This window comes from Rattus norvegicus, chromosome 10, assembly GCF_021556685.1.
Source record: "Rattus norvegicus strain SHRSP/BbbUtx chromosome 10, alternate assembly SHRSP_T2T, whole genome shotgun sequence".
NCBI lineage: Eukaryota > Metazoa > Chordata > Mammalia > Rodentia > Muridae > Rattus > Rattus norvegicus.
Genome location: NC_141543.1, coordinates 107925995 through 107951106, shown reverse-complemented (window position 1 = coordinate 107951106; position 25112 = coordinate 107925995). Strand labels below are relative to the sequence as shown.

Here is a 25112-nt window from a genome sequence, read left to right as displayed (position 1 = left end):
CAGAGAAGAGTTCATAAGGGACAGGCTCAAAGTGACTATCTTGAGTTGATGCCTACCAATCCGAACCCTAAAGGCTACGGGAGCTGTCCAGGAAGGGAGGGTACAAACGGCGTTTACGGAGGGATGGCCACATCTTAAGAGCATCATCCCAGCATCCCTATGCTATCTTGCTGACACCTGGGACCTGAGGTTGGCAAAGTACTTGGGGTTCAGGCGGTAGGGGCATGAGGGATGTGAATGCTCGCCGCTGGCCCCTGACCTCGACAGATGCGGAGGAGGTGGGGCTCTGGCTGCCAGGGCGGGGCGGCTCGCTGTGGGACTCAGGGACAAAGGCGCGCGAGCTCGAGGCAGGCCTCCCCGGAGCCGCGGGGGAGGCACACTCGGAGCGATAATCCCACCCGGACACTGCTCCAGCGTGGCGGGGACTACGCTTCTTCTGTCCGTCGCGGTCGGGGCTCTCAGCCGTGGCGGAGCAGCTGACGCTGAGCCCCGGGCCGCGTCCGCGCCGCAGCCTCCGCGCGAAGCTCGCGCCGCCGGCTCCCACCGCAGCTCGCTTCCCATTGGCTGGTCGGTCAGCGGGCGCTCCCGCCCCGCCGCCCCATTGGCTGAGGCCGCCGCGGTCCCCCCGCGCGCCTGCGGCCGCTGACATCACGCGGTCTGAGGCGGCGGCGCCCCCCGGCTCAGCCCCGCAGCCCCCTCAGGCAGAGGCGCCGCCGCGGTGTCCGGCGGAGGATGGTGCGCACCGTGCGGGCCGCTCCCCGCAGCCTCAGCCGCAGCAGCGCCTCAGCCGAGCGGGCCGCGGCGGACAGCCGACCCCCGCACCGGGCGTGCGACGGGCCGGCGCGCTGAGGCTCGGACGCCAGAGCCCGGGCGACGCCGCGATCCCTCGCAGCGGCCATGGGGGCCCTGACGAGCCGGCAGCACGCGGGCGTGGAGGAGGTGGACATCCCGTCCAATTCCGTGTACCGCTACCCGCCCAAGTCCGGTGAGGGCCGGGCGCGCGCCGCGGGCCGGGCGGAGGGGAGGCCGCGCGTCGGATGCTGCGGGCGGGCGACGCGGTGGCCCGGGCGACCGGGAGTCGGCCTCGGAGCGGGGGAGGTCTTCGGGATACAGGGCAGGGGTGCCCCCCATCCCTATCCCGGGCGACGCCGCGCAGAGGACCGCAAGGTGCCCGCGGGGTCACCGAGGTCACCGCTCGCGTCCTCGGTGATAATCTGCTCTGCGACAGGGATGCGCGCCGCCGGGGATGCGGCGTTGCAGTGGCTGCGGGTTGCAGAGGCATCCCTGACAGGCACTTGGACCAGGTGTTGTCCCTGGGCTGTCGCATCCTAGCCTCTGGGACAGTTAGGAGTGCGTTTCTGCGGGCGTGAGAAGTGGGGGCTGAGGGAGGACGAACTTGCTTATGCAGCCCTTAGCTTGTTCCGGAGGCTGTCAGAGGGGAGAAACTAAGTTAAAAGAGATGGGTGCGAATGTGACAAGAGTCACTTGGATTGCCCCTTTCCTGGTTTCTGTCAAGGGGATGGCTGGAGACCCGGGCAGAAGTGTTTTCTGTCACACACCGTCACTTGAAACGGTCCGTGCCTCTATCATCAGCATTTGCAGGAGAGTTTTGACAGCGGATGAGAAAGTAGTCCACTTGAGTGAGGATTGCCGCCGGAGCTGCTGGCGAATGACCCGACTACTTGTCCTTTGTCATTTTTTTTTTCCTTGCTGATCTCAGGACCCCTGGGACCCATGTCTACCACCTTCCTCTGGCTTGAGGATCTGATGTGGGTTTTGGTGGTGGCGTGGTGAGTGAGGTGTCAGAATTGGGCAGGATCCCGTTCTCCCTCTGGTAGAATAAAGACATGCTAATGAGTCGAGCTGATTTCTCAGCGGTACATCCAGTTTCTGCCAGGTGGAAGCTGGGACAATAAACCTGCCTCCCTGCGGAGTGAGTGCCAACAGCTCCCTTTCTCCCTGCTTGTGTGCCAGAGAATGAACCCTAGCAGAAAGGAGTGATGTCTGACGTTCAGCAGCGGGTTGTTAGTGTTTTTAATAAACCTCTTGCTAATTGTGACTCTATGGTTACTTTTATCTGTTAAAAAGTAGCACTCTGTGTGGTTACTTTTATCTTAGCGCCCTGAAGGCTGAAGCAAGATGGTTAAATGTAGGGTCAGCCTGGGCTACACATTGAAACTGTCTCAAACAAAATAAAACCAATACAACAACAGAGGGAGGCGGACCTAGCCTCCCTCGCCAGTGGTAGGATTACAAAAGCGAGCCAGGATACCCGACTTGCATTTTGTTTCTTAAGAACACAAATCTGAAGCCAGGTGTGGTGGTGCAGGCCTTTAATCCCAGTTCAAGGCCAGCCCGATCTACAAACCGAGTTCCAGTACAGCCAGGGCAATTATGGAAAAAAACAAAACCACAAAGCAGCAGTAGGTTCTCCCTCCTAAGTCCCTTAGCTTCTTATCGATCAGAATATGGATCTGTTTTGCTGAGCTTGGAGTTTGTGATAGAGTTGGCTGCCTCAGGAGAAGAGTTACCCTTCCTTCACGCATGGGGATCAGTGATGGTAGACATCAGAGAGCCTCTTCCCAACGGGTGGTAGGAGAAATACAAGGGGAATAATGGAACAAGCTAAACCTTTGGGGGTGGGGGGTGGAACCCGTTTTTGAGACCGGATCTCACACTGTAGGTCAGGTTGGCCTGAATCTCACCTTGTAGCGTAGGTGAGCCACACACCTGAAATAATCTTCCTGCCTTAGCCTCTTCCCAAAGGCAAGGATTACAAACATGAGCCTCCTTTCTTACTAACACATTCAGTGTTTAACAGTTCAAACCCATGCTCCCCACTCTGCCAATCTCTGAAATGATTTATCTAATTTTAACTCTCTTACCTATTTTTTTTTAACTGTTATTTTGAAACAGGGTCTCCTTTAGCACTGGCTGGCTTCTGACTGACTTTTGTAGCCAAGGATGACTTGAACTTCTGATCCCCTCAAGTACTGGGAGCATAGGAACTCACCATGAGGCTGAGTATATAATGCTTCAACCCAGGATTTCTTATATTCTAGGCAAACACACTTACCAGCTAAACTACACCCCAGCTAGGCGTGAAAGTGTTTGGTTTGGTTTTTAAAAACAGTCCTGTTGTGTCTTCCTGGTTGTCCTTAAGTTTTTGTTTCCTTTCTTCCCCCTTTTCCCTTCCTTTTGTTTAAATGGGGATTCATGTACCATGACTCGTTTGGCCCTAAACTTAAAAAAAAAAAATCTATTTTTTCCCCTTTGAGATAGGGTCTTACACATAATCCAGGCCGACCTTAAAACACGTGACGTAGCCAAGCAACGTTGAACCTCTGGTTCTCTCTTCCACCTCTCAAGTTCTTGAATCCCAGGCAAGTTCCATCAATCCTAGTTCTTCCATAAGTCTCTGTGCTAGGACTGCAGGGGTGAGCCACCATACCGTGATTTTAGACTAATATTTGTTTGATGGTGCTGGAGACTAAACCCAGGACTTCGTGCATGGTAGCTAGGTGTTCTTCCAACGAATTACACTGACGGACAGACAGCTTTAGTCCATTCCACTGAGTGTCCACTGTGTCCTGTTTGATGTCACACATCCCACATCCCTCACAGCGATATTTACACTAGTGTTAGGACAGGCTTTGGAAATTACCACCTAGGCAAGTTGACATCTATAATATAAACATGGTGGCTTGCTTTTTTTTTTTTTTTTTTTTTGGTTCTTTTTTTCGGAGCTGGGGACCGAACCCAGGGCCTTGTGCTTCCTAGGTAAGCGCTCTACCACTGAGCTAAATCCCCAGCCCCGGTGGCTTGCTCTTAAAAGAAGAATCTATTTGTGTGTGTGTGTGTGTGTATGTGTGTGTGTGTGTGTGTGTGTGTGTGTGAATGCCTGTGGATGCAGCGGCATTGGACTCCTTGGAGCTGCTGTGGTAGGCATGAAGGCAGTTGTGAGCTACCCAGGGCGGGTGCTGGCACTGAAGTCGTGACCTCTGCAAGAGCAGTATGAGCTCTTGCCCCGCCTCGGGGCAAGTGACGAGGATTTGCACTTGGCTGTTTTAATTAGTCTTCCTAAGCTAGAATTTTTAGTGTTTGTAAGAATGCTGAAACACATTTTTAAAAAGTAATAACTATACAGTCTTTTTTTAAAAAAATCACTATTTAAAAATTACACTTCTTCCAAAAAGTTCATTGCTAATCATTTCGTGTCAGAGGAAGCTGTGTACATGAAGAAATAGAAGAGTGCAGAGTCAAGCAGGCCCTGTCTGTCCTGTTAGTGTGAACCCTGTTTAGTCTACGTCCGTTGGTGTTAATAGACCCCGAACCAGGAAAATAAAGTACAAAAGCTACTCGATTACATCAGTCGATTTGGACAACACATTTGCTAGAACCTCCATCCATCTGTGATTAAAAACCTTTAACCCGGGGTTGGGGATTTAGCTCAGTGGTAGAGCGCTTGCCTAGGAAGCGCAAGGCCCTGGGTTCGGTCCCCAGCTCCGAAAAAAAGAACAAAAAAAAAAAAAAAAAAACAAAAAAAACAAAAAAAAAAAACCAACAACAAAAACCTTTAACTCCAGCACTTGGGAGGTAGAAGCAGGCGGCTCTCTGTGGGTTCGAGGCCAGCCTGGTCTACACAGAGAGTGAGTTCTGGGACAGCCAGAGCTACACAGAGAAACCCTGTCTCTAAAAACTAAACAAAATAAAACCAACAATACTTGCCAAATCAGGCCTAGAAAGGAACTTCCTTAGGCTGATGAAGGACTTCCACAGGAAATAACACCAGGAATATGGTGATCCCGAGCACTTCCCTGCTAATATCAGAAGCAAGGAAAGAACACCTGCTTTTGACATACATTTTTCTTTTTTTCCAAGGCAGGGTTTCAGGCCTCCCACATTGGCCTTGAATTTACCATTTAGCTGAGGAAGACATTGAGCTCCTTGGCCTCCTGCACGCACGTGCACGAGCACACATGCACACACACCCCTTCAAGTACTAGAATTACAGGCCTGAGGGAGCAGATCCAGGGCTCTGTTCATATGAGAGATGGGCAGCTAGCATTCTACGAACTAGGATGCAGCCAGTGCCACACACACACCACCTGCCGCTTTTTGACAGAGTCGTCTGTAGCCCATGCTGGCCTGGGATGCAGCTGAAGATGACCTGGGATTGTTGATTTAAAAATAAATAGTTCGGGTTGGGGATTTAGCTCAGCGGTAGAGCACTTGCCTAACGAGTGCAAGGCCCTGGGTTCGGTCCCCAGCTCCGAAAAATAAATAAATTAAATAAATAAATAAATAAATAAATAAATAAATAAATAAATAAATAGTTCGCATCGCTGTGAACGATGGCTCAGCAGTGAACAGCACTGTATGCATTTTCAAGGATCCTGTTCAATTCCCAGTACCTATACAGTGACTCACAACCATTAACTCCGTTCTCAGGGCAACCAGTACCCTCTTTCAGCCTCCTCAGGGACCAGGTATTCACGTGGCGTACAGATATGTGCAAGCCAAAGACCCATACACATTAAAAAATACTTTTCGGGGCTGGGGATTTAGCTCAGTGGTAGAGCGCTTACCTAGGAAGCGCAAGGCCCTGGGTTCGGTCCCCAGCTCCGGAAAAAAAAGAACCAAAAAAAAAAAAAAAAAAAGGTTTTGAAAAGTTGTTTTTTGTTTTTTTTTTTGTGGTTCTTTTTTTTCCGGAGCTGGGGACCAAACCCAGGGCCTTGCGCTTCCTAGGTAAGCGCTCTACCACTGAGCTAAATCCCCAGCCCCTACTTTTCAAAACCTTAAAAACAACCACAGAGATAGAGAAATTAAGACAATATATGAGTGCTAGGAATATGGTTCAGTAGTAGAATGCTTGCCCGGGATACACAAGGAGGTCCTGAGTGTAATTTCTGGTGCTATTAAAAGAGAGTTCTTAAGACAAGTTGGAGGAATGGCTCAACAGTTAGGAACTTAGACTGCTCTCAGCAGAGGACGAAAATCAGTTCCCAGCACCCATACAGGGGTAGCTCCCAACCACCTGTAACCTCAGCTCCAGAGAATTTAACTCCGTCTTTTGCATTTATTCCTTGCATCTGCACTCATGTGCGCGCGCACACACACACACACACATACAGCATTTTTAAAAATTAAATCTTTAAAAGATACTTTAAAAGACAATATGGGGGGTTGGGGATTTAGCTCAGTGGTAGGGCGCTTGCCTAGCAAGTGCAAGGCCCTGGGTTCGGTCCCCAGCTCCGAAAAAAAAAGGAAAAAAAAAAAAAAAGACACTATGGTATCGGTGGATCAAAGGTATATTTTACATCAATGGCAGGAAAGTCTGAGCCTGGAATAAATACATTTGTTATCAATGGACTTCTTTTTTTTTTTTTTGAGAAAGTTTCATGTATTCATGTAGTCTGTACTGACTTTGAACTTCTCCTGATCTTTCCGCTGTACTTGTGAAGTATTGGGATTACTGACTTTATCAAAAACAGTTTGTGGGGAGGAATAAAATAGTGCCAGGATAGTTTTATACTAGCAGATAATATGGTGGACTTGACCCTCCATAAGCTGGAATGTAGCTCAGTGGCAGAGCACTTGGCTGTGTGTGAGAGCAGCAGGGGTGGAGAACTCAGATCCTTTTCTTGACATAGCCAAAAATTTGACTCAAAATGGATCATAATGTGAGAAGACAATCCAAAGAATGAAAAGAAACATTTTCAAGTCATACATACAGTAAAGGATTTTTATCTGGAATACACAAAGAACTTCTGTAATAGCGTGAAAGCCAGATTAACTGGACTTGGTAGCTCATACCTTTAATCCTGGCACTTGGGAGGCAGAGGCAGGCAGATCTCTGAGTTCCAGGGGCAGCTTGGTCTACAGAGTGATTTCCAGGACAGCCAAGGGTATACAGAGAAACCCTGCCTTGAAAAACAAAAACATCTGCACCCCGCAAAAACCAAAGAAAAAACTTTTATTAATGGGGGCTGGTGAGGTGGCTCAGCAGTTAAGAGCAGTGGCTGTTCTTCCAGAGGACCAAGGTTCAATTCCCAGCACCTACATGGCAGCTCAAGACTAACTCACACCCTCACATAGACATACAAGCATGCAAGATACCAATGCACATAAATAAAAACAATAAATTATTTAAAAAGGCAAAGTACTTTCTAGACATTTCTCAAAAAAAAAAAAAAAAGACAATGGCTTAGAAGCACATGAAGAGAGAGAGAGAGAGAGAGAGAGAGAGAGAGAGAGAGAGAGAGAGAGAGAGAGTTTCTACCCTAGGTGTGGGCATGGACGCATGCCTATAATCTCAGTTCTCAGGAGGTTAATGCAAGAAGATTCTAAGCCTAGCCTGGGTTACAGAGATAGTCCTTCACCCTCCCAAAAGTAAACTACAATTAGACAGTAAGTCACACCCATCAAGATAGCTGTTAATTGAGAAACAAAATAGTAACAAGCATTGTTAAGGATGTGGACCAAGGGGTTGGGGATTTAGCTCAGTGGTAGCGCGCTTGCCTAGCAAGCGCAAGGCCCTGGGTTCAGTCCCCAGCTCCGGAAAAAAAGAAAAAAAAAAAAGAAAAAGGATGTGGACCAGATGGAAGCTCCGGAACTCTACCCACAAGACACGGTGGCTCTCACAGGAATCTATCTCAGCATTAAGTAAGAGGAACACTTCAATGTTGGAGGGTAGCCTGGGCTATGGCGTAAGTCAGCCTGGGCCAGTGTGAGATCTAGCATCAGAATCAGAAAAGAGAACCAGTTTTAAACAATCTCAGAATTTCTCAAGCGGTTAGTTACCATGTGACTCAGCAGTCAGACCATCCTTGTGTGTGCCCATCACCCAAAGGAGTACATTCACACGGCGTTTGCACAGATCACTTTCATAATAGCGAAAGGTAGAAATGACTCAGCCGACGAATGAACGGAACAACAGCGTGTAAGCACGGTACCCACACAAAGGAATATTCCCGGGCAGTGGGGGAGAGCAACGCCGATGCTTCAACATGGGCGACAACATAGACATGCTGAGTAAAGGGCCCGGGATTCAAGATGTCACACCGAATGCAGTCAACATGAAACGTCAGAAGAGAAAGAAATGCAGAGACAAAGTAGATTCACCAGAGGCTGAGGAGGGGAGAGAAGCATGACTGTTAATGTGTTTCTCTTAGGGTAGTAAGAATGTTCTAAAATTAGATAAGGGTGAATTGTACTCAGCCCCCAGTGCAGTACAAAACCCACGCCATTTACCTGAATGTGCACTCCGGCGCTCACATGCACGTACCCACACATGGACTCTCACATATATACATACATTGTGTGTGTGTGTGCATATGTATATTTTTTGAGATGAAGGCCCATATAGCTCAGGCTGGACTGGAACTTGCTATGTTGGTGAGGATATATCCTTTTGTATCATTTTTCCCCATAGAATATGTTCTTTCTTTTTCTTTTTTTTCTTTTTTTTTTTTTTCTTTTTTTTTGCTTGGAGTGTAGGTGTCAAAGCATGTGTGAGAGACTGGGCTAACTTGGAGTTTTAGAGAGTAGTCTTTTTTTTTTTTTTGGTTCTTTTTTTCAGAGCTGGGGACCGAACCCAGGGCCTTGCGCTTCCTAGGCAAGCGCTCTACCACTGAGCTAAATCCCCAACTCCATGTTCTTTCTTTTCTTTTCTTTTTTTTTCCGGAGCTGGGGACTGAACCCAGGGCCTTGCGCTTGCTAGGCAAGCACTCTACCACTGAGCTAAATCCCCAACCCCCATGTTCTTTCTTTTAATTATGATTTTACTTTGCTGTGCATTGATGTTTTGCCTGCACGTGTGTCTGTGTGAGGAGACACTGAAACTGAAGTTAGAGACAGTTGTGAGCTGTGAGTTGTGGGTACTAGGGAGTGAATGAACCCTCATCCTCTGGAAGAGTAGCCAGTACTGCTAGCTAGAGAGGGCTGAGCCATCTCTGCGGCCCCTGTGAGGATAGATCTCCCTTCCACTTCCTAAATGCTGGGATTATAAACGTGTCACTCTACCTGGGTTATACAGTTTAAATTAGGTGAATTATATACTAAGGAAGTTACCTTTCAAACCTAAAGCTAAAAGTTAAATATAAAAATCATAGCAGATATAGGAGAAAGTATTTGATTTGGATTATCCAGAAATCTAGGAATGACACCAAAAACACAATCCAGTGACATCTTTTTGTTGTCTCAATGCTGGGACTTGAACCCAGGGCCTTACAGATGCTAGGACCTGTGTTCTGCCACTCAGCTCTATCCTAGCTCTCAAAAGCCCAACCCACACAAGTGAAAATATAGAACTTAGGTTCCTTCAAAGAAAACAAAAAAAGCAAAGAAGAAAATAAAAGCAAAAGGTATTATGGGAGGCTGGTAATGGCACATGCCTTCAAACCCAGCACCTGGAAGGCAGAGACAGGTGGATCTGTGTGAGTTTGAGGCCAGCCTGGTCTACAAAGCTAGTTTCAGTACAGCCAGGACTACACAGAAACCCTGTCTCGAAAAACAAGGCAAAATAGCAAACAAACAAAAAGAAACCTGAGAAATGGCTTAGTGGATGAAAGCACGCAGTGCTCTTCCAGAGGACCCAAGTTCAATACCCAGCACTCACATCAGGCAGCTTACAACCGTCTCTAACTCAAGCTCCAGGGGATCCAATGGCCTCTGTGGACTCCAGCGCTCACATGTACATGCCCACAAATAGACTCTCATGTACACATCACTTACACTATTACAGAAAATCTTTAGAAAAAAAGACACTAGAGGTGGGTGCCTTTAATCCCAGCACTTGGGAGGCAGAGACAGGTAGACCTATTTGAGTTTGAGGTCAGGCTGGTCTGTAGTTCTAGTTCCAGGACAGCCAGGGCTATACAGAGAAAACTGATTTGAAAAACCAGAGAGAGGGGTGGGGGGAGGAAGAGGAGGAGGAGGTGGAGAGATGGTGAGATGGCTTAGTGGTTAAGAGCACTGACTGCTCTTCCAGAGGTCCTGAGTTCAAATCCCATCAACCACATGGTGGCTCACAACCATCTCCAATGGGGTTTGATGCCCTCTTCTGGTGTGTCTGAAGACAGCAGCAGTGTACTTCTATATAATAAATAAATCTTTAAAAAGAAAAAAAAAGAGGAGAAAGACGACTAGGATAAGGAAGAGGAGGACGACACTGGGCTAGAATGGCTCAGTGGTCAAGAGCTCAGCCTGCTCTTGCACAGGACCTCAGTTCCCAGCAGCTACAGCAGGAGGCTCACACCATCTGTAACTCTAGCTCCTGGGGAACCAACACTGGCCTCTGCAGCCACCCTCTCTCCCATGCACACACTTACACACATACATATAATTAAAGGTGACACGGAGGAGCTGAGAAGACAAGACAGAGAGAGATGTAATTACATGAGCCTGCAGTCATGGTCACTGAGAAGTATGGTGGAAATGTCCATGAGGAAACTGTCAGGCACACAGGAGCTTACCTGTAATCCCAGCATTTAGGAGGTGAAGACAAGAGGGTCAGGAGTTCAAGGCTATTCTTGTCTACATAGCAAGTTGGAGGAGGCTAGTCTGGATTACACATGACCCTGTCTCTTCCCTCTCTCCCCACCAAAACAAACACCTCAACATTAATGAGATGCCACCTTATACCCTTTAGGATGCATAAAATAAAGAAAGGCAGACATTATCAAATGTCGATGCAGAGAGATTAGAGCCCTTATGAATTGCTAAGGGAAAATGTAACGTGTTACAGCCAATTTGGAAAGAATTTAGCAGTCTTAAATTAACTTGTAAATGTTAAATATGGGTGGTCTTGATCACCATGACCACAAATCCAGTTGAGAACATTTTAGTCCTCCAAAATGCCCCACCATGCAATTAATTAATTCCCACCAGGCACAGTGGCAGACACCTTTGTCTTAACTCACTGGTCTGTTGTGAAGAGACACCATGGCAACTCTTACAAAAGAAAGCATTAACTATAGGGCTTGCTTTTAGTTTCAGAGGCTTGGTCCGTTATCATCATCGTGGTGGGAAGCAGGCAGATGTGGTGCTGGTACAGTAGTGGAGAAACCGCAAACAGGTCAAGATACTGGGCCTGGCATGGGCTTTTTTTTTCTTTTCTTTTCTTTTTTTTCGGAGCTGGGGACCAAACCCAGGGCCTTGCGGTTGCTAGGCAAGCGCTCTACCACTGAGCTAAATCCCCAACCCCAGGCATGGGCTTTTTAAACCTCACATTCTTGCTGACACACTTCCTCCAGCAAAGCCACGCCTAATCCTTCCAAAAACAGCCCACCGACTGATTGACTAAGGATTCAAATATATTAGCCTGTGGGGACCATTCTCATTTGAACTATCACAACCTGTAATTCCAGCTGAGGCAGGAGGATGGCTCCAATTTCTAGGCTAGTTTGGGGCACATTAGTAAGTACCAGGTCATTCAAGACTGTCTAGCAAGACCTGGTCCCAGAAAACAAAAACTCCCATGCCACCCCCAACACGACGTTACGCTCTGTCCCGTTCTCTGTCTATGTTTTCTTCTGTTCCTCACCTCATAAAAGCACAGTGGACAGCCTTGAGGCCGCCTCCTTTCACTGCGCTTGTTTGGAAAGTTTGGTCGTATTCTTTGGGATGTGTCAGAAGTTCGTTTCTGTAAGGCACTGAATATGTTGTGTTGAGGAACATATTTTAAAAATTTAAGAATTAGGGCTGGGAACGCAGCTCAATGATCCCCTAACATCTGTGGGGCCCTAAGTTGATTTCTCAGCATGGCAAAAATAATAAATGTTTAAAAAGGAAAGAAAAACCAAATGAAAAACTTACTGTGTTTTGCTTATCCATTTACTGATTAATGGATATTGGACTGTTCCAGTGTAACTTACTATTTAAAGCAAAAGTGCAGGACTAGAGAGCTGTCTCGCTGGTTAGGAGCTCCTACTGCCCTTCTGAGGGACCTGTGCCCTATTCCCAGTTCATGGGAAGTTTTCTTGGCAGTTTACAACTGTGTGCAACTCCATTTCAGGAGTTCCAATGCCTTGTTTTGGACCCTATGTGTACTAGGCACGTGTGTGGTGCACATACATACATGCAGGTATTCTTTTTTCTTTTTAATTTTTTTAAAGATTTATTTATTACATATAAGTACACTGTAGCTATCTTCAGACACATCAGAAAAGGGCATCAGATCTCAATACAGATGGTTGTGAGCCACCATGTTGTTGCTGGGATTTGAACTCAGGACCTCTGAAAGAGCAGTCAGTGCTCTTAACCACTGAGCCATCTCTCCAGCCCAAATGCAGGCATTCTTATGTAATAAAATGAATTTTTATATGTAAATTTAAAAAAATACAATGAGGGCTGGAGACATGGTTCAGTGGTTAAGAGCACTGACTGTCTGGGAAAAGGGGATATCATTTGAAATGTAAACAAAAAAATTCTAATTTAAAAAACAAAACAAACAAACAAAAAAAACCCACTGACTACACTTCTAGAGGTCCTGAAGTTCAATTTCCAACAACCACCTTGTGGCTCATAGTCATCTGCAATGGGTCTAATGCCCTCTTCTGCCGTGCAGGCATATAGAGCGCTCATATAGATTAAATAAATAAATCTTTAAAAATATACAATACTACGAACTTCTGCATGTTTTCTGAGTCTACATTTGTTTTCCTTTTGCATGTATCAATATGTGTGCAGTATGTGTGTACATGCAGATGCATGTGCGCTTTCTTGTGGGCATCAGATTGCTCCCCCACCTTGTGTTTTTTTTTTTTTTTTTTCTTTTCCCGGAGCTGGGGACCGAACCCAGGGCCTTGCGATTACTAGGCAAGCGCTCTACCACTGAGCTAAATCCCCAACCCCCCCCACCTTGGTTTTTGAAACAGGCTCTCTCACTGAACCTGAAACTTACCAGTTTAGCTGGGCTGGCCTGGTCCATGAGCTCCAGGGACTCACCTGCCTCTCCTTCCCGGTGCTGGGATTGCGAGCACGAGCCATGCCACTCTCCTCAGTTTTTTACATGGGTGCTGGGAATCAAACTCAGGTCCTCTGCTTTCGTGGAAAGTGCTTTACCCGTGTCTCCAGCTCATCCCTTCTCGTGCCCAACCTGTTCATGTCCGTTTGTCACCTCTGAGGCCTCATCATTAACTCTCCTTCTGTCTTGCTCATTTACTAAAACGAAGCCCATTTCTTGCGTGAGTAACAGCCACCCTCTTTCTTTGGGGGAGGGGTTGGGCTTTATTTATTCATTTTTCGATAAGGTTTTCAAAAATACAGACTTTAGCTTAAAACAAAGCTAGGTTTTATCCCGATGCTGGCATCTACCAGCTGTGTGGCCCAATTAAATTTATTGGGCTTCGTTGTTAAGCCACATTAAATAAAAAGTTATTTTTAAATACAGTTCCATTTATTGGAATAATCAAGTTTATAACTCCATTACTCCAGAAGTAAATAGTACAAGATTAATATTTTCCACTTGCAGGCAGGACATTTGTTTATGCTGTGACCTTAATTAGGGAAAAATATGCAAAGAGAGGCTCCCCAGCAAGAGCCATTAGCATGAGATAGCCACTGCTAAAATCTAAAATTATGTGCATGTCTGTCCTATACAAAATAAAGTTTTTATGACTTGAAAATTCAAAGGTTTGGGTTTGGAATTTTGCCACAGTAAGTAAATTACTCACCCTTTCTTGGGTCTAAACCTGTGGAGATGTGTTTTTCTCTTTGGCATGCTACATAGTAATTATGTGTTGAAAACATCTGTGGTCTAAATTTTCTATCTAGGTTCAGAAGTCAGGTTTTTGTCTGTAGAATTATAAAGGGCAGTGCAGTCTTCAGTTCTGTTTCATTTCCTGTTTTATTCTGGGCAGGGGACTGTGTTCCTCCACCAGATAAGCAAAATACAAGATTGCAGTTTGGTGTAGAAAACAGAATGTTTCTGAGACTAAAGGTTCTGATTTACAGCCCTTGTTTGCCTCTGCCAGAAGGGAAACGTCCCTGTGCTTTATCAGGGTGAGCACTTTATCATTTCAGCCATTGTCCCTCTTTTCCACAGTGCAGAACAGGAAAAGGAAAAGCCAGACAGGTTTGTGCCCTGAGGCTGCAGGCCCTGGCCTCTCTTCCGTGGGTCTGTGTGTCCGTACAGCTGAGATGTGTGCTTGGATTCCTGAGGAGTAGGCTGCTCTCCTCCTCCACTGCTCCTCACCACTCTCAGGTTGTTGATGGAGTTGAGTTTGGGACAGGGATTAGGGTTTGTACCTTGTCTGTCTTCGCTCCGGCTGCTTCTCAGCCATGGTCTTTCTTCAATCCCTGAGGTCTTTGCTCCACAGGGCCCTTACAGGGCAGAAGGCAGAGGCGCTGCAAGCCTTGCAGATAGCATTGAACTCCATCTTTGCTTGACGGGAATCTCCATAAATGATTTGTTTTTCAAGACAGGGTTTCTCTGTTCAGCCCTGGTTGTCCTGGAACTCACTCTGTAGACCAGGTTGACCTCGAACTGACAAAAATCCGCCTACTTCTGTGTTAGGATTAAAGGCCTGCATGCCCCACCACACCCCTCGAAAATCCTTAATTTAGTCTGTGTGTTATTGGCACTGATTTTAAATTTTGTGTATCAAAATTTGATTTGAGGGTAGGAAGAGGGCAGGCTGTCCTTGTGCTCTTGGACATGGTGATCCTCCTGACGGAGCTTCCTGTGTATCTGGGACTACAGGCACACACTGCTGTGCTCCATAGTTTGGCGGGGTTTTGTTTTGTTTTTGTTTTTTAATGGAATTTCAATGTAGGCTGACATGGCCTTGAACTGACAGTCCATCTTCCTCTGTCTTCTGGGTGTTGGAATTACAGGTCGGTACCACTGCATCAGGCAGCCCTTTTTTTTTTTTTAGACTTATTCATTTACTTAGTATATATGAGTACACTGTAGCTTTCCTCAGACACACCAGAAGAGGGCATCAGATCCTGTTACAGATGGTTGTGAGCCACCATGTGGTTGCTGGGAATTGAACTCAGGACCTCTGGAAGAGCAGCCAGTGCTCTTAACCACTGAGCCATCTCTCCATCCCAAGCCCTTGATTTTAATACAAGACAAAAACCACATTTAGCTTTCTGTATCTTTTTGAGACAGCTTCTCTCTCTATAGCCATGGCTGGCCGGGAACTCCCTATAACAGAAATCCAACTGTTTCTGCCGCCCGAGTATTGGGATTAAAGGCATGCCATAACCATCCTCAGCTCCTTCCTTCTTATAAAATTTGGTGAAGTTGGCCAAGCATGGTGGCAGAGACCTGAGATTGCAGCATGTAGGAGGTAGAGGCAGAAGAACCAGCAGTTCAAGGCCACCCCCAGCTACCTAATGACTTTGAGGTCAGCCTGTCACATGAGAGCCTGTCTTAAAAGAAAGAAAGGCAAAATGCATTTCTAGTAGAACGCTGCCACCTGCTTACTCTGGTGCCTCTGTTCATCAGAGCTCCTGGCTGGCTGGGTTAGATCACTGTCCTGGTAAACCCATCAATCATCAATCCAGTGACCTTCCACCCTACATTCTTGCCTGACTGCTGTCAGGTCCCACACTGAATTCATGCTGCACTGCTCTGGTTACCAAGATGGCTTCTTGACATTCCTTACTGGGACAAGCCATCCTTCATGCTAATAAATAACAAACAGCTTATCTTGTCTTGTGTTGGCAGTGCTGAGTCAGCCCAGAACGGTGCAGAGATGTTAGGCAAATGCTTTATCTCTGAACTATGTCTCTCAGCTTTTAGGTTAGTGTTCGTTGTTGTCGTTTTGTTGTTGTTGTTGTTGTTGTTGTTGTTGTTTAGGTTGTCTTTTGCTCTTGGTTGGTTTGGTTTGGTTATTTGAGGCTGGATCTCAGTATGTAGCCCAGGCTATATAACTATAGGCACACAACACCACAGCCAGCCAAATCTTTTTTTCCCCTAATTTCACCTAATGTCTAAGAAATATAATTCCTGATGTATAGGAAATACATCTCAGAGCCAACAGTAATGGCTCAGTTCATTTGAGAAGACTGCTTTCTACTGAAGGCAACCAGGCTCCTCCCCCTATCAATTATGCGCTTGGAAAATAGGGCCAGCAAGTGTGCAGCGTGAATAATGAATGGGTAGGGATGCGTCCTGGGCTGCATTGCATGCTGCTGTGTTCTGGGTTCAGCAGGCTTGGGCACTGCTGCTCTTTGCAGATGTTTTCCTGATCTTTAAGAATGGCCTCACTCTTTGGTGAGCGATCTCAGTCACATGGTCAAATTTAGTAGATGTTTCTGGAGACTAGAAAGTAAGATCTGAGTGTTCAGTTCTGACAGCTGTCTTCTCCCTCTCCCTTCCTGTGGGTTCTCCGTAGCTGAAAGTGCTAAAACTCCGTTTTCCAGCGTTCTGAAAAGAATCTCAGAATCCCAGCTGGTGGGGGGTTTATATTTCCCCCGGCTGTATCACACACAGGCGTGGTGGTTTCGTAAGGTTTTTTGGCGTTAATTTGAGAGTCAAAGTATATGAGCACATTGACAACATTTTCCAAGGTATGAGTCCTTTCCTTGGAGAGTCTACCCTCGGGTCGGATTAGAGACATTCGAGGGTACAGGATGTGGTGCAACATGCCTGTAATCTTAGCACTTGGGAAGTAGAGGCAGGAGTTCAAGGCTAACCTCAGCTACTTAACCAAGTTTGAAGCCAGCCTAGGCTACATGAGACCCTGTCTCAAAAACAACCCAAAACCAAGCAAACAAACCAATGAACCAAGAAATTTTGAATAAGAGAAATTTGTGTCCCGATCAAAGTAAAAATAAGCCACTAGATAAGTGGTTCTCAACCTTTCTAATGCTGTAACCTTTAATACAGTTCTTCATGTTCTGAAGCCCCAACCATAACATTTTCATTGCTACCTCATAGCTGTAATATTCCTACTGTTATTAATCGCAGTGTAAATATCTGATATACAAGATGCTTAGACAACTCCAGTGGGAGAAAGGTCAGTCAGCCAGGAATGAGTCGGGAACCCACGAGTTGAGAACCCTCACACTAGGCTTGCCAGTGTCCCTAAGTTTCTTGGTGACTGGTGAGATGATCTCACTTTGTAGCCCAGGCTGGCCTTGGATCCTTAGTCTTCCCAGTGCTAGGATCGCAGGTACACACACCATTGTGCTGGCCGCCTTCCTTGTTCACAGCAAGTCAGTGAGGAGAGCCTGCAGTGGAAGGTTACAGAGGATGGACGTGCACGAGGCCGGGGTGGAGACTGTGTTGGTGTGAGCTGCTACATTAAAACTCCAGGAAAGGGGCTGGGGATTTAGCTCAGTGGTAGAGCGCTTGCCTAGGAAGCGCAAGGCCCAGGGTTCGGTCCCCAGCTCCAAAAAAAAGAAAAGAAGAAAAAAAAAAAAAAAAACTCCAGGAAAGATGGTGCACGTGCATAACTAACACTGATACCCGTAGTTAAGAATCCAAGTGTTCAGGAACCACCTCAGGGTGAGGTGAAAACATGGGGACCGAGCTGAGCCTGGTAGCATATGCCTATAATCCTAGCACTCAGGAGGCTGAGGCAGGAAGACCATGAGTTCCAGGCCTGCGAGAGCTTCACAAAGTCAAACTCTGTCCCACAAAACAAACAGGGGCTTGTGGCAGCAGTGCATGCTTTTAAGTCCCAGCACTTAGGAGGCATGTGCAGGCAGATCTCTGTGAGTTCAAGACTAGCCTGGTCTACATAGCGAGCTCTAGGCCCTCATGGACGACACAGATGAGACCCTGTCTCAGAAAACAAAAATACAAACCAAGCAGGGTGAGGGGAGATGGCCCAGTTGCTACGTGAGCATGAGGACCCTTGTGAAAAACTGAGTGCAGTCCGTTTGCAGACCCAGCCATGGAGAGGGGGAAACAGGCGACTCTCTGGGCTTACAGGCAAGCCAGCTTAGTGTAGTTGGTGAGGTGCAGGTCCCATTGATACTGACCTCTGGCACGTGCGTGAACACACACACACACACACACACACAGTGAATAGAGTAGCAAAATACAAATAGGTTCATCAGTGGCAGTTCGTGGACTTTTTCTTGGACTTTTTCTTGGCTTTTGGTTAACGGTATTTTAGGTCAGGATAAGGACTCAAGCTCGTTACAAGAACAGAAGTAGCCTCTTTGTTGTTTCTGGTTGTCGGATGAGGTTTTGCTGATTTTGTGCCAGAGTCTCAAATCAGAAGAAATGTATCCGATTCTTTGTTGGGAGCCCTCACCTCTTCTTTTCTTACAGCGTTCTCCCCTCCGTCCAGACTCATGTCTGATTCTTTGTCTGTCACTTTCCAGGCAGCTATTTTGCCAGCCACTTCATCATGGGAGGAGAGAAGTTTGACTGCACACATCCGGAGGGCTACCTGTTTGGCGAGAACAGCGACTTGAACTTCCTGGGAAACAGGCCAGTCTCGGTAAGGTGTAATCTTTTTACTGGCTGTGGGCCTGGAGTGACCAGTTCAAGCAGCCCTGTTAAAAGCAAGGTTGTTGGTGTGGCAGGGCCCTAGGGATCAGCTGTCTTGATACTGCAAGGCTGGGGGAGCTTGGAGCTTTCCTGAGGAGCCACACTTCTCCTAAGGGCACCTCCTAAACAACCCTGACCAGCAAATGCCAGAACTTTGCTGTTTTTACTGCTGTGTGCTAGGCCTAGCACAAAGCCTGGAACAAAACAAAAATCCTTAGTAAATATTTGTTGAGTGAATGAATGAAGTATCCCTGGCTTTGGAGTTGTACACAGTCATGCCAGCACTTGGGAGGCTGAGGCAAGAGGATTGCAAGAATTCAAAGCGATCTTAGGCTACTGAGTCCACTCTTAGGCTCTATAAACTTTTAATGCACCAGCTTGAGGCTTTAAAAGCAGCGCCAGATGGCTCTTGAGGGGTCTGTGTGCAGACAAAGGCCCAGGCACTGTTGTCCGCATGGAGATCTACCCGAGCAGTGCCTTCTGAATGATAGAACAGTGCTACATCTCCAAGCCTCAGAGGACCACTTTACTGTATTGGCTTTGAGATAGGGCCTCTATTATGTAGCTCTCACTGTCCTGGAATCTGTTATGTAGACTAAGTCGGTCTTGAACTCACAGAGCACTACCTGCCTTTGCCTCCTCCATGCTGGGGTTAGAGGTGTGGACTACCATGCCAAGTTTATTATAGTTTATTTATTTAATCGTTTCACTTGGTCCGACAGACTGTCCTGGAACTCACTCTGTGGTCTAGAACTCAAGGCAGCCTTCCTGCCTGGGCTTCCTGAATGCAGGATTGCAAGCCAGAGCCATGGTGTCCCAGGACCTGCTGTCACTGTCATTTCATGTGAGACCTGCAGTTCTGAAAGACGAGTGGTGGTGGAGGCTGTCGTATACAGACCGTGTGCCTGGTCCAGGGCTCTTTCCAGTGTTTTACATGAAAATTTCTCCCTGTCTTACAAGTAGATCTGCCTTGCTGGAAATCAGTTTTTGCCTCTTGCTGCCTCTGAAAACTATCCTCACAAAACTATCACATTAGTGGGGCAGATAGAACATGCAACAGGAAACGTTAGATAAGAGAGAAGACCTGGAGTGACTGGGTTCTGCGGGAATTGAGAGTGGGAGGGAGTGCTTTGGGCGATTGCTTGGGTGCTGTACTGACTTGGGTGGGGCTTTGGGAACTGACTGTTGATTGGGCTGGTGGGAAAGGGCTTTCACTGGAGAGAGGCCCCCCCCCCCCCGGGTGTCAGTCTAAAAGCACCCTGTGTTTGTAAACTTGGCAAACGGTCACTGAGCAACTACCTTGTGCCAGTTCTGTGGTAGATGCTGTGGACACAGGGCTGAAGGGACCCAGTTAGTTCCTCTTGTAACAAATAAGCCTGTGGCAAAACAAGAGGAGCGAGCAGAGTGGGCTGTGTTGCCTGAGAGGCTGTCACCCCATAGGCTGGGGAAGGACCCCTCTTCTAACACAGCACACTGTAGTACTATTTTCTAAGTAAAGGTGCAGGGAATCTCTCACCACACACAGTGCTGAGTTCTGTCACGTCAAGATCAGTGTGGGCCAAATGTTAAGTTCTAAGCCAGTCTGTGCTCCAGAAGAAATCACACACGCACATGCGTGCACACACAGACAGACAGACAGACAGACACACACACACACACAGATGCACATGTACATGTGCACACATACACATACATTCACACACATGCACGCACACATGTGAACATACACACCTACATACGCTCCAAATCAGATTATGCCAAACAATATTTATCAAATGTCTGTCCGTCTTGATTTTGCTCCTCCTTCTGCCTTAGCCGTTAGCATGAGGAGTGTCCTGTCTCCAAGCCAAGTGAGGCCCTTCCTCATTCACGAAGGCAGCTTTGAAAATGGGCTGGGTGTCCACATCTGCTTCTTCCTTTTCTCCTCTAGTGTGAGGGGTGTGTGTGTGTGTGTGTGTGTGTATAAATGGCCTCTTTGGCCTGTAGAGATGACTTGAAGTCAAGCAAAGCTTCTTTCACACAGGTGTATACTCACGACAGCACACTCTCCCCAAGGGAGTCACCTCGTTTACGTCTGTGGTGAGGACACTGCATGCCTGAGCTCTTCCTGAATTACTAGGTAGCAGTCTTGACCTTAGCAGTCTCCCCGCCCCCACCCCTAGAGGAGTATTGATGGTACTGTTCCTGTCAGTATGTTTCTGTAGCGGTCGTCATGTCTGTAGTGCTGAACAGAATTTCTTTTTAATCGTTCTAAATTAGGTATAGAGTTTCTTGCCTGTAATGTGGGACTTCAGAGGCTGAGATGGGAGGGGGCAAGTTTGAGGCCAGTTGGGTTACATGAAGACATTTTCAAAAAACCAAAACAGACCAGCTGTGGTGGCTCGTTTCTATAACTCCACCACTTGGGCCCAGTGATGGTGGCACCTTTAATCCTAGCACTCAGGAGGCAGAGGCAAGAGGATGTCTGTGAGTTCAAATTCTAGCCTGGTTTATAGAGTTCCAGGACAGCCAGGGCTACATAAGAAATCCTCTCTTGAAAAGCAAATAGCTCCAGCACTTGGGATGTTGAGGCAGGAGCATCATTGATTGGCCAGACTGGGCTACAATATGAGACACGGTCTCTAAAATAAAAAGCAGTGTACAGGACGAGTGCGGCATGTATCCCCTTTCTCTCTCTCCACGTGTACTGAACCCTTCCTATCCTGGTTGTCTTGAGCAGCGTGTGTTGTCCAGCCCAGTGAGAAAGGCGTCGTTCAGCAGGTGCCCAGGGCCACAGAGTCTAACACTGCCGAGCTCCAGAGGAGCCAGTCAGAGTCTGAACTCCCTGTCTGCTTCGGAGCCTCAGCACTGCTGTTTAGTCATGGGTCAGGCATACCCAGCCTTCCACGTCCTGGCCATGGACCAACCCTCTGTGTGATAGGGTCACCAAGAGCGCTTGTAGGTTTGTTGGAGATCTAAAGGGCTCACGAATTGCTGTGCCGTCCCGGAGCATTCCCTCAGAGAGTAGCAAGTGCTATGTAATTCCATCCGCTGAGCTGACCTGGCCTTGCCAAGATGCTCTTTAGGTTTGATCAGGGGACGTCCTGAAACTGAGAGTAGACACGGGGCTTTAGTTCTATGGAACAGACTTGACTCTCAAGTGACAGAGCTGGGTGTCTGCTTGTGAGCATCAGGTTACAGAGCAGAGAAGATGGCCTTTTAAAGCCACCCAGCAGCAGAGGGCAAGAACCACTCCTCTTTCCAGAGAGTGGGAGGGGAAGAACGACAGGCAGAGAAATGTATTGAAATGAATTGCCATATTAAAATATAAATGCCACAGACTTCCTGGCTCCTAGGGTCTGTAGGACTTAACAGCTATTTCCTGTCCTTTCCAAGTGGGCAGCTGAGAAGCCTTCCTTCCCTTCCTTTGCTGGAGCACTAGGGACCTCCCACCCAGCAAACTTCATCTGGGCAAATGTTAACCAGCTCTTAGGGCTTGATTTGAATGAATGAGAGTACATATGTCCAGAAGAGTGCCGGAAGAGGGTGGGAGTCAGGATTTAAAGTCTTATTTTTATCTTGCCACCAACCTTTGTGACCTTGGAAGGTCTCAGATTACCCACTTATAAAATGGGGATGGTTCTGACTTTAGAGGAGCGAGTACTTGGACGATGCCTCCAGATTGCTGGATGAGAAACCGCCTGGAACAGTGACAGCTGAATTTGCCAACCTTTCCTCAGTTATGTCTTCAGCTGCTGCTCAGTGTGGGCGGGTGGACCGTCCACTGTGTCTTTATTGTTTATTGGCTTGTTTTACAGTGCCACATGTCAGACATACAGCCTCATGGGTGGGAAGCGTCACCCGCCGTTGCTGCACCCTCACTTAGCATGTACATTGGGGTCAAGGCACTGGCTGGGTTGTTTGGTTTTTTTTGTTTTTGGTCTGTTGTTTGATTTTGGTAGTATTTTCCTGTGTAGCACAGACTGGCTCCAAACTCAAGATCTTCTTGCAGTTTCTCCAAAGAGCTGGGGTTATAAGTGTACACCCCTTTGCCAGTTTCTTCAGTGCTGTATTAAGCGATGCACTGGGCTTCTGAAGGCCTCTAGGAACCACGGAGGAGAAATGCAGAGTAAAGACCATCCCGGGCCTGCAAAATGTGGGCAGAGCAGCTACTGGCCTTTGTCCCCTTGTTTGCAGTTGGTTTGCTGAGGAAAACCGGTAAAGCTCTAAGTTACCGAACTGTCGTTTCTGCAGTGCTGTTGTTCTCTCTGCTTGTAGCCAGAAGTCCTCCTAACATTCTTCCTGTTCAGGGGAAATCTGCTGCATTTTAGCCAGTCCTGACAGTTCCCATCATGCTGTGCTTTCTGAAGTGATGTGTTCACGCCTTGCCCCTCATACTCTCTGCAGCAAGGCCACCAAGAACTAAGGAGCACGTGTGTGCTTTACTTCCCTCTCTGCTAGAGAGTGCCAAGAGTTGTCCGGAATGCAGCGTCCGCAATTGTGTGCTCCTACTAGCACGTGTGCAGGTGAATGCATCCCAGTATGCAGGGCTGGAGCCTGGGGTCATGCACTGCCAAGTATTCTACCCCTGAGCTGCACCTCCAGGACAGGAGCGGGCTTATGTAGCAGACAGTCTCAGGTAGCCCAGGCTATGTAACAGGACAAGAGCAGGCTTATCAGCTCCGAAAAAAAGAAAAAAAAAAAGAGCAGGCTTATCTAGCAGACAGTCTCAGGTAGCCCAGGCTATGTACCAGCGGCCTTGAACTCTGATCCTTGCCTCTGTCTTTCTTTTCGTAAGTGATTTTTCTTTTAAAAAAATTTTTAGTGATTTATTTATTTTTAATGTATGTGCTTTAGTGTTTTGCCTGCATGTATGTCTTCATGAGGGTGCCAGGTCCCCTGGAGTTGCTGACCATTATGAGCTGTCATGTGGGTGCTGGGAATTGAACCCAGGACCTCTGGAAGAGCAGCCGATGCTCTTAACTGCTGAGCCATCTCTCCAGCCCTGCCTCTGTCTTTCAAGTGCTGGTTTTTAGAAGTGCCATCATGCTCAGTAGAGACAAGGTTTCTTCCTTTCTTCTTAATTTTTTTTTCTGCCTTCGTGCCACACACACGTATGAAGGTGAAGGACAGTTTTCAGGTTTTGTTCTCTCCTTCCACTGTGAGTCCCAGGGATCAGGTTCTGGTCACCAGGCCTGTACCTGTACCTGTACCTGTACTGTACCTGTACCGTACCTGTACCTGTACTTGTACCTACCTGTACCTGTACCTGTACCTACCTGTACCTGTACCTGTACCCCTGTACCCCTGTACCCCTGTACCCCTGTACCCCTGTACCCCTGTACCCCTGTACCCCTGTACCCCTGTACCCCTGTACCCCTGTACCCCTGTACCCCTGTACCCCTGTACCTGTACCTGTACCTGTGGTCTTGCTGTGGTGCCCAGGCTGCTCTTTCACTTCTGAACTCAAGTGGCTCACTCCTGCCTCCAGATTCTAACCAGCTGAAATGATTGGATTTTACCCCAGTGCCCATCTCAGGCCAGGCTGTTGACAGCAATGTACTTGTGTATTAACTTGTGAAGAAGGGCTTTGCACGTAGTGACCCTGGGAGTGAGGTCAGGAGGCAGGGAGAGAGAAAGAGGAGTTTTCAGTCAGCATCACTGCCGTTCGATATTCCTGCAGGAAGCAGGTCAAGTAACCAGCAGACTGTCGTCTCACTCTGATGTGCCGAGCTAGCGCTGTGGAGAGGAGACCGAGTGTGGCACAGAGAGTGGGAGTGTGTTTTCTAGAGCGAGGGCATCTGAGAGGCTTCGGTCTAGGGCTGAGCAGGATGTATGTCCCGGAAGGGAGAGCTGGGAAGCACTGGCCTGAGTTAGCAGTGGCAGGGAAGCCCAGAGCAGGAACAGTGCACTGCGGCTCCCAGCACAGTGCTGTAGGCTTGATTGTGGCTGCCACTTAGAGGGGACACCAAGAGCACAGTGGGCCGTCTGAAGGGCCGTGACTACCACACCAAGTGTGCTTTGCCTCTGACTGGCTCTACGAATAGATGAAGGAGATGGTTAGTCCCCAGGCCTCAGGAAGACAGGAAATACTTTATTTTATTATATCTTATTATTATTTTTTCAAGCCAGATGTGGTGACACTCAAATCCTAGACATGAGATGGAGATGTCTGGGTATATTTACTGGATGCCATGAACCGCAGATCCCCAGATTCACTGGGTTTCTGCAGTGGCTCCCGCCTATAATCCGGGTACACACAGAAGGCCGGAGCAGGAGGATTGCTGAGTTAAAGATGAGCGTGAACTACAGAATGAGACCTTGTTTCAAAAAAACATCGCTTTCTGCCTTCTCTGATCTTTTCCTTTTTTAACATTCATTTTATTATTTTTAATTATGCATATGTGTATGTCTGTGTGAGGGTATGCATGTGAGTGCAGATGCCCACGGAGACCAGAAGAGGGCATCAGCTAGAGTTACAGGCGCTGTGAGCTGCTTCATGTGTGTGCTCGAAGCCACTCAGGTCCTCTGGAAGAGCACTGAGCACTCTTCATTCCCAGTCTGTTCTTCTCTTAGGTTTTTACTGTCTGAGACAATAATTTCACAGTCATTACCCCCAGCCAACATCAGTCCTTTGCCCCTGTCTCTGGGCAAACCACTGATCTAGTGGCCT

At 47.5% G+C, this 25112-nt stretch overlaps 1 protein-coding gene across 5 annotated transcripts in view; it reads left to right on the top strand.

Annotated features, from left to right (window-relative positions):
* The first annotated feature begins 627 nt into the window (after nucleotides 1–627).
* Rnf157 (ring finger protein 157) overlaps nucleotides 628–25112 on the top strand; it is a 67856-nt gene continuing 43371 nt past the window's right edge. For 3 of the 5 annotated variants that reach the window (XM_087574350.1, XM_087574349.1, XM_087574352.1), the window contains exons 1-2: nucleotides 704–985; nucleotides 18292–18410. In XM_087574350.1, the coding sequence (XP_087430476.1) occupies nucleotides 898–985; nucleotides 18292–18410 (207 nt within the window). In that variant the 5' untranslated portion in view covers nucleotides 704–897. 5 annotated transcript variants of the gene reach the window in all.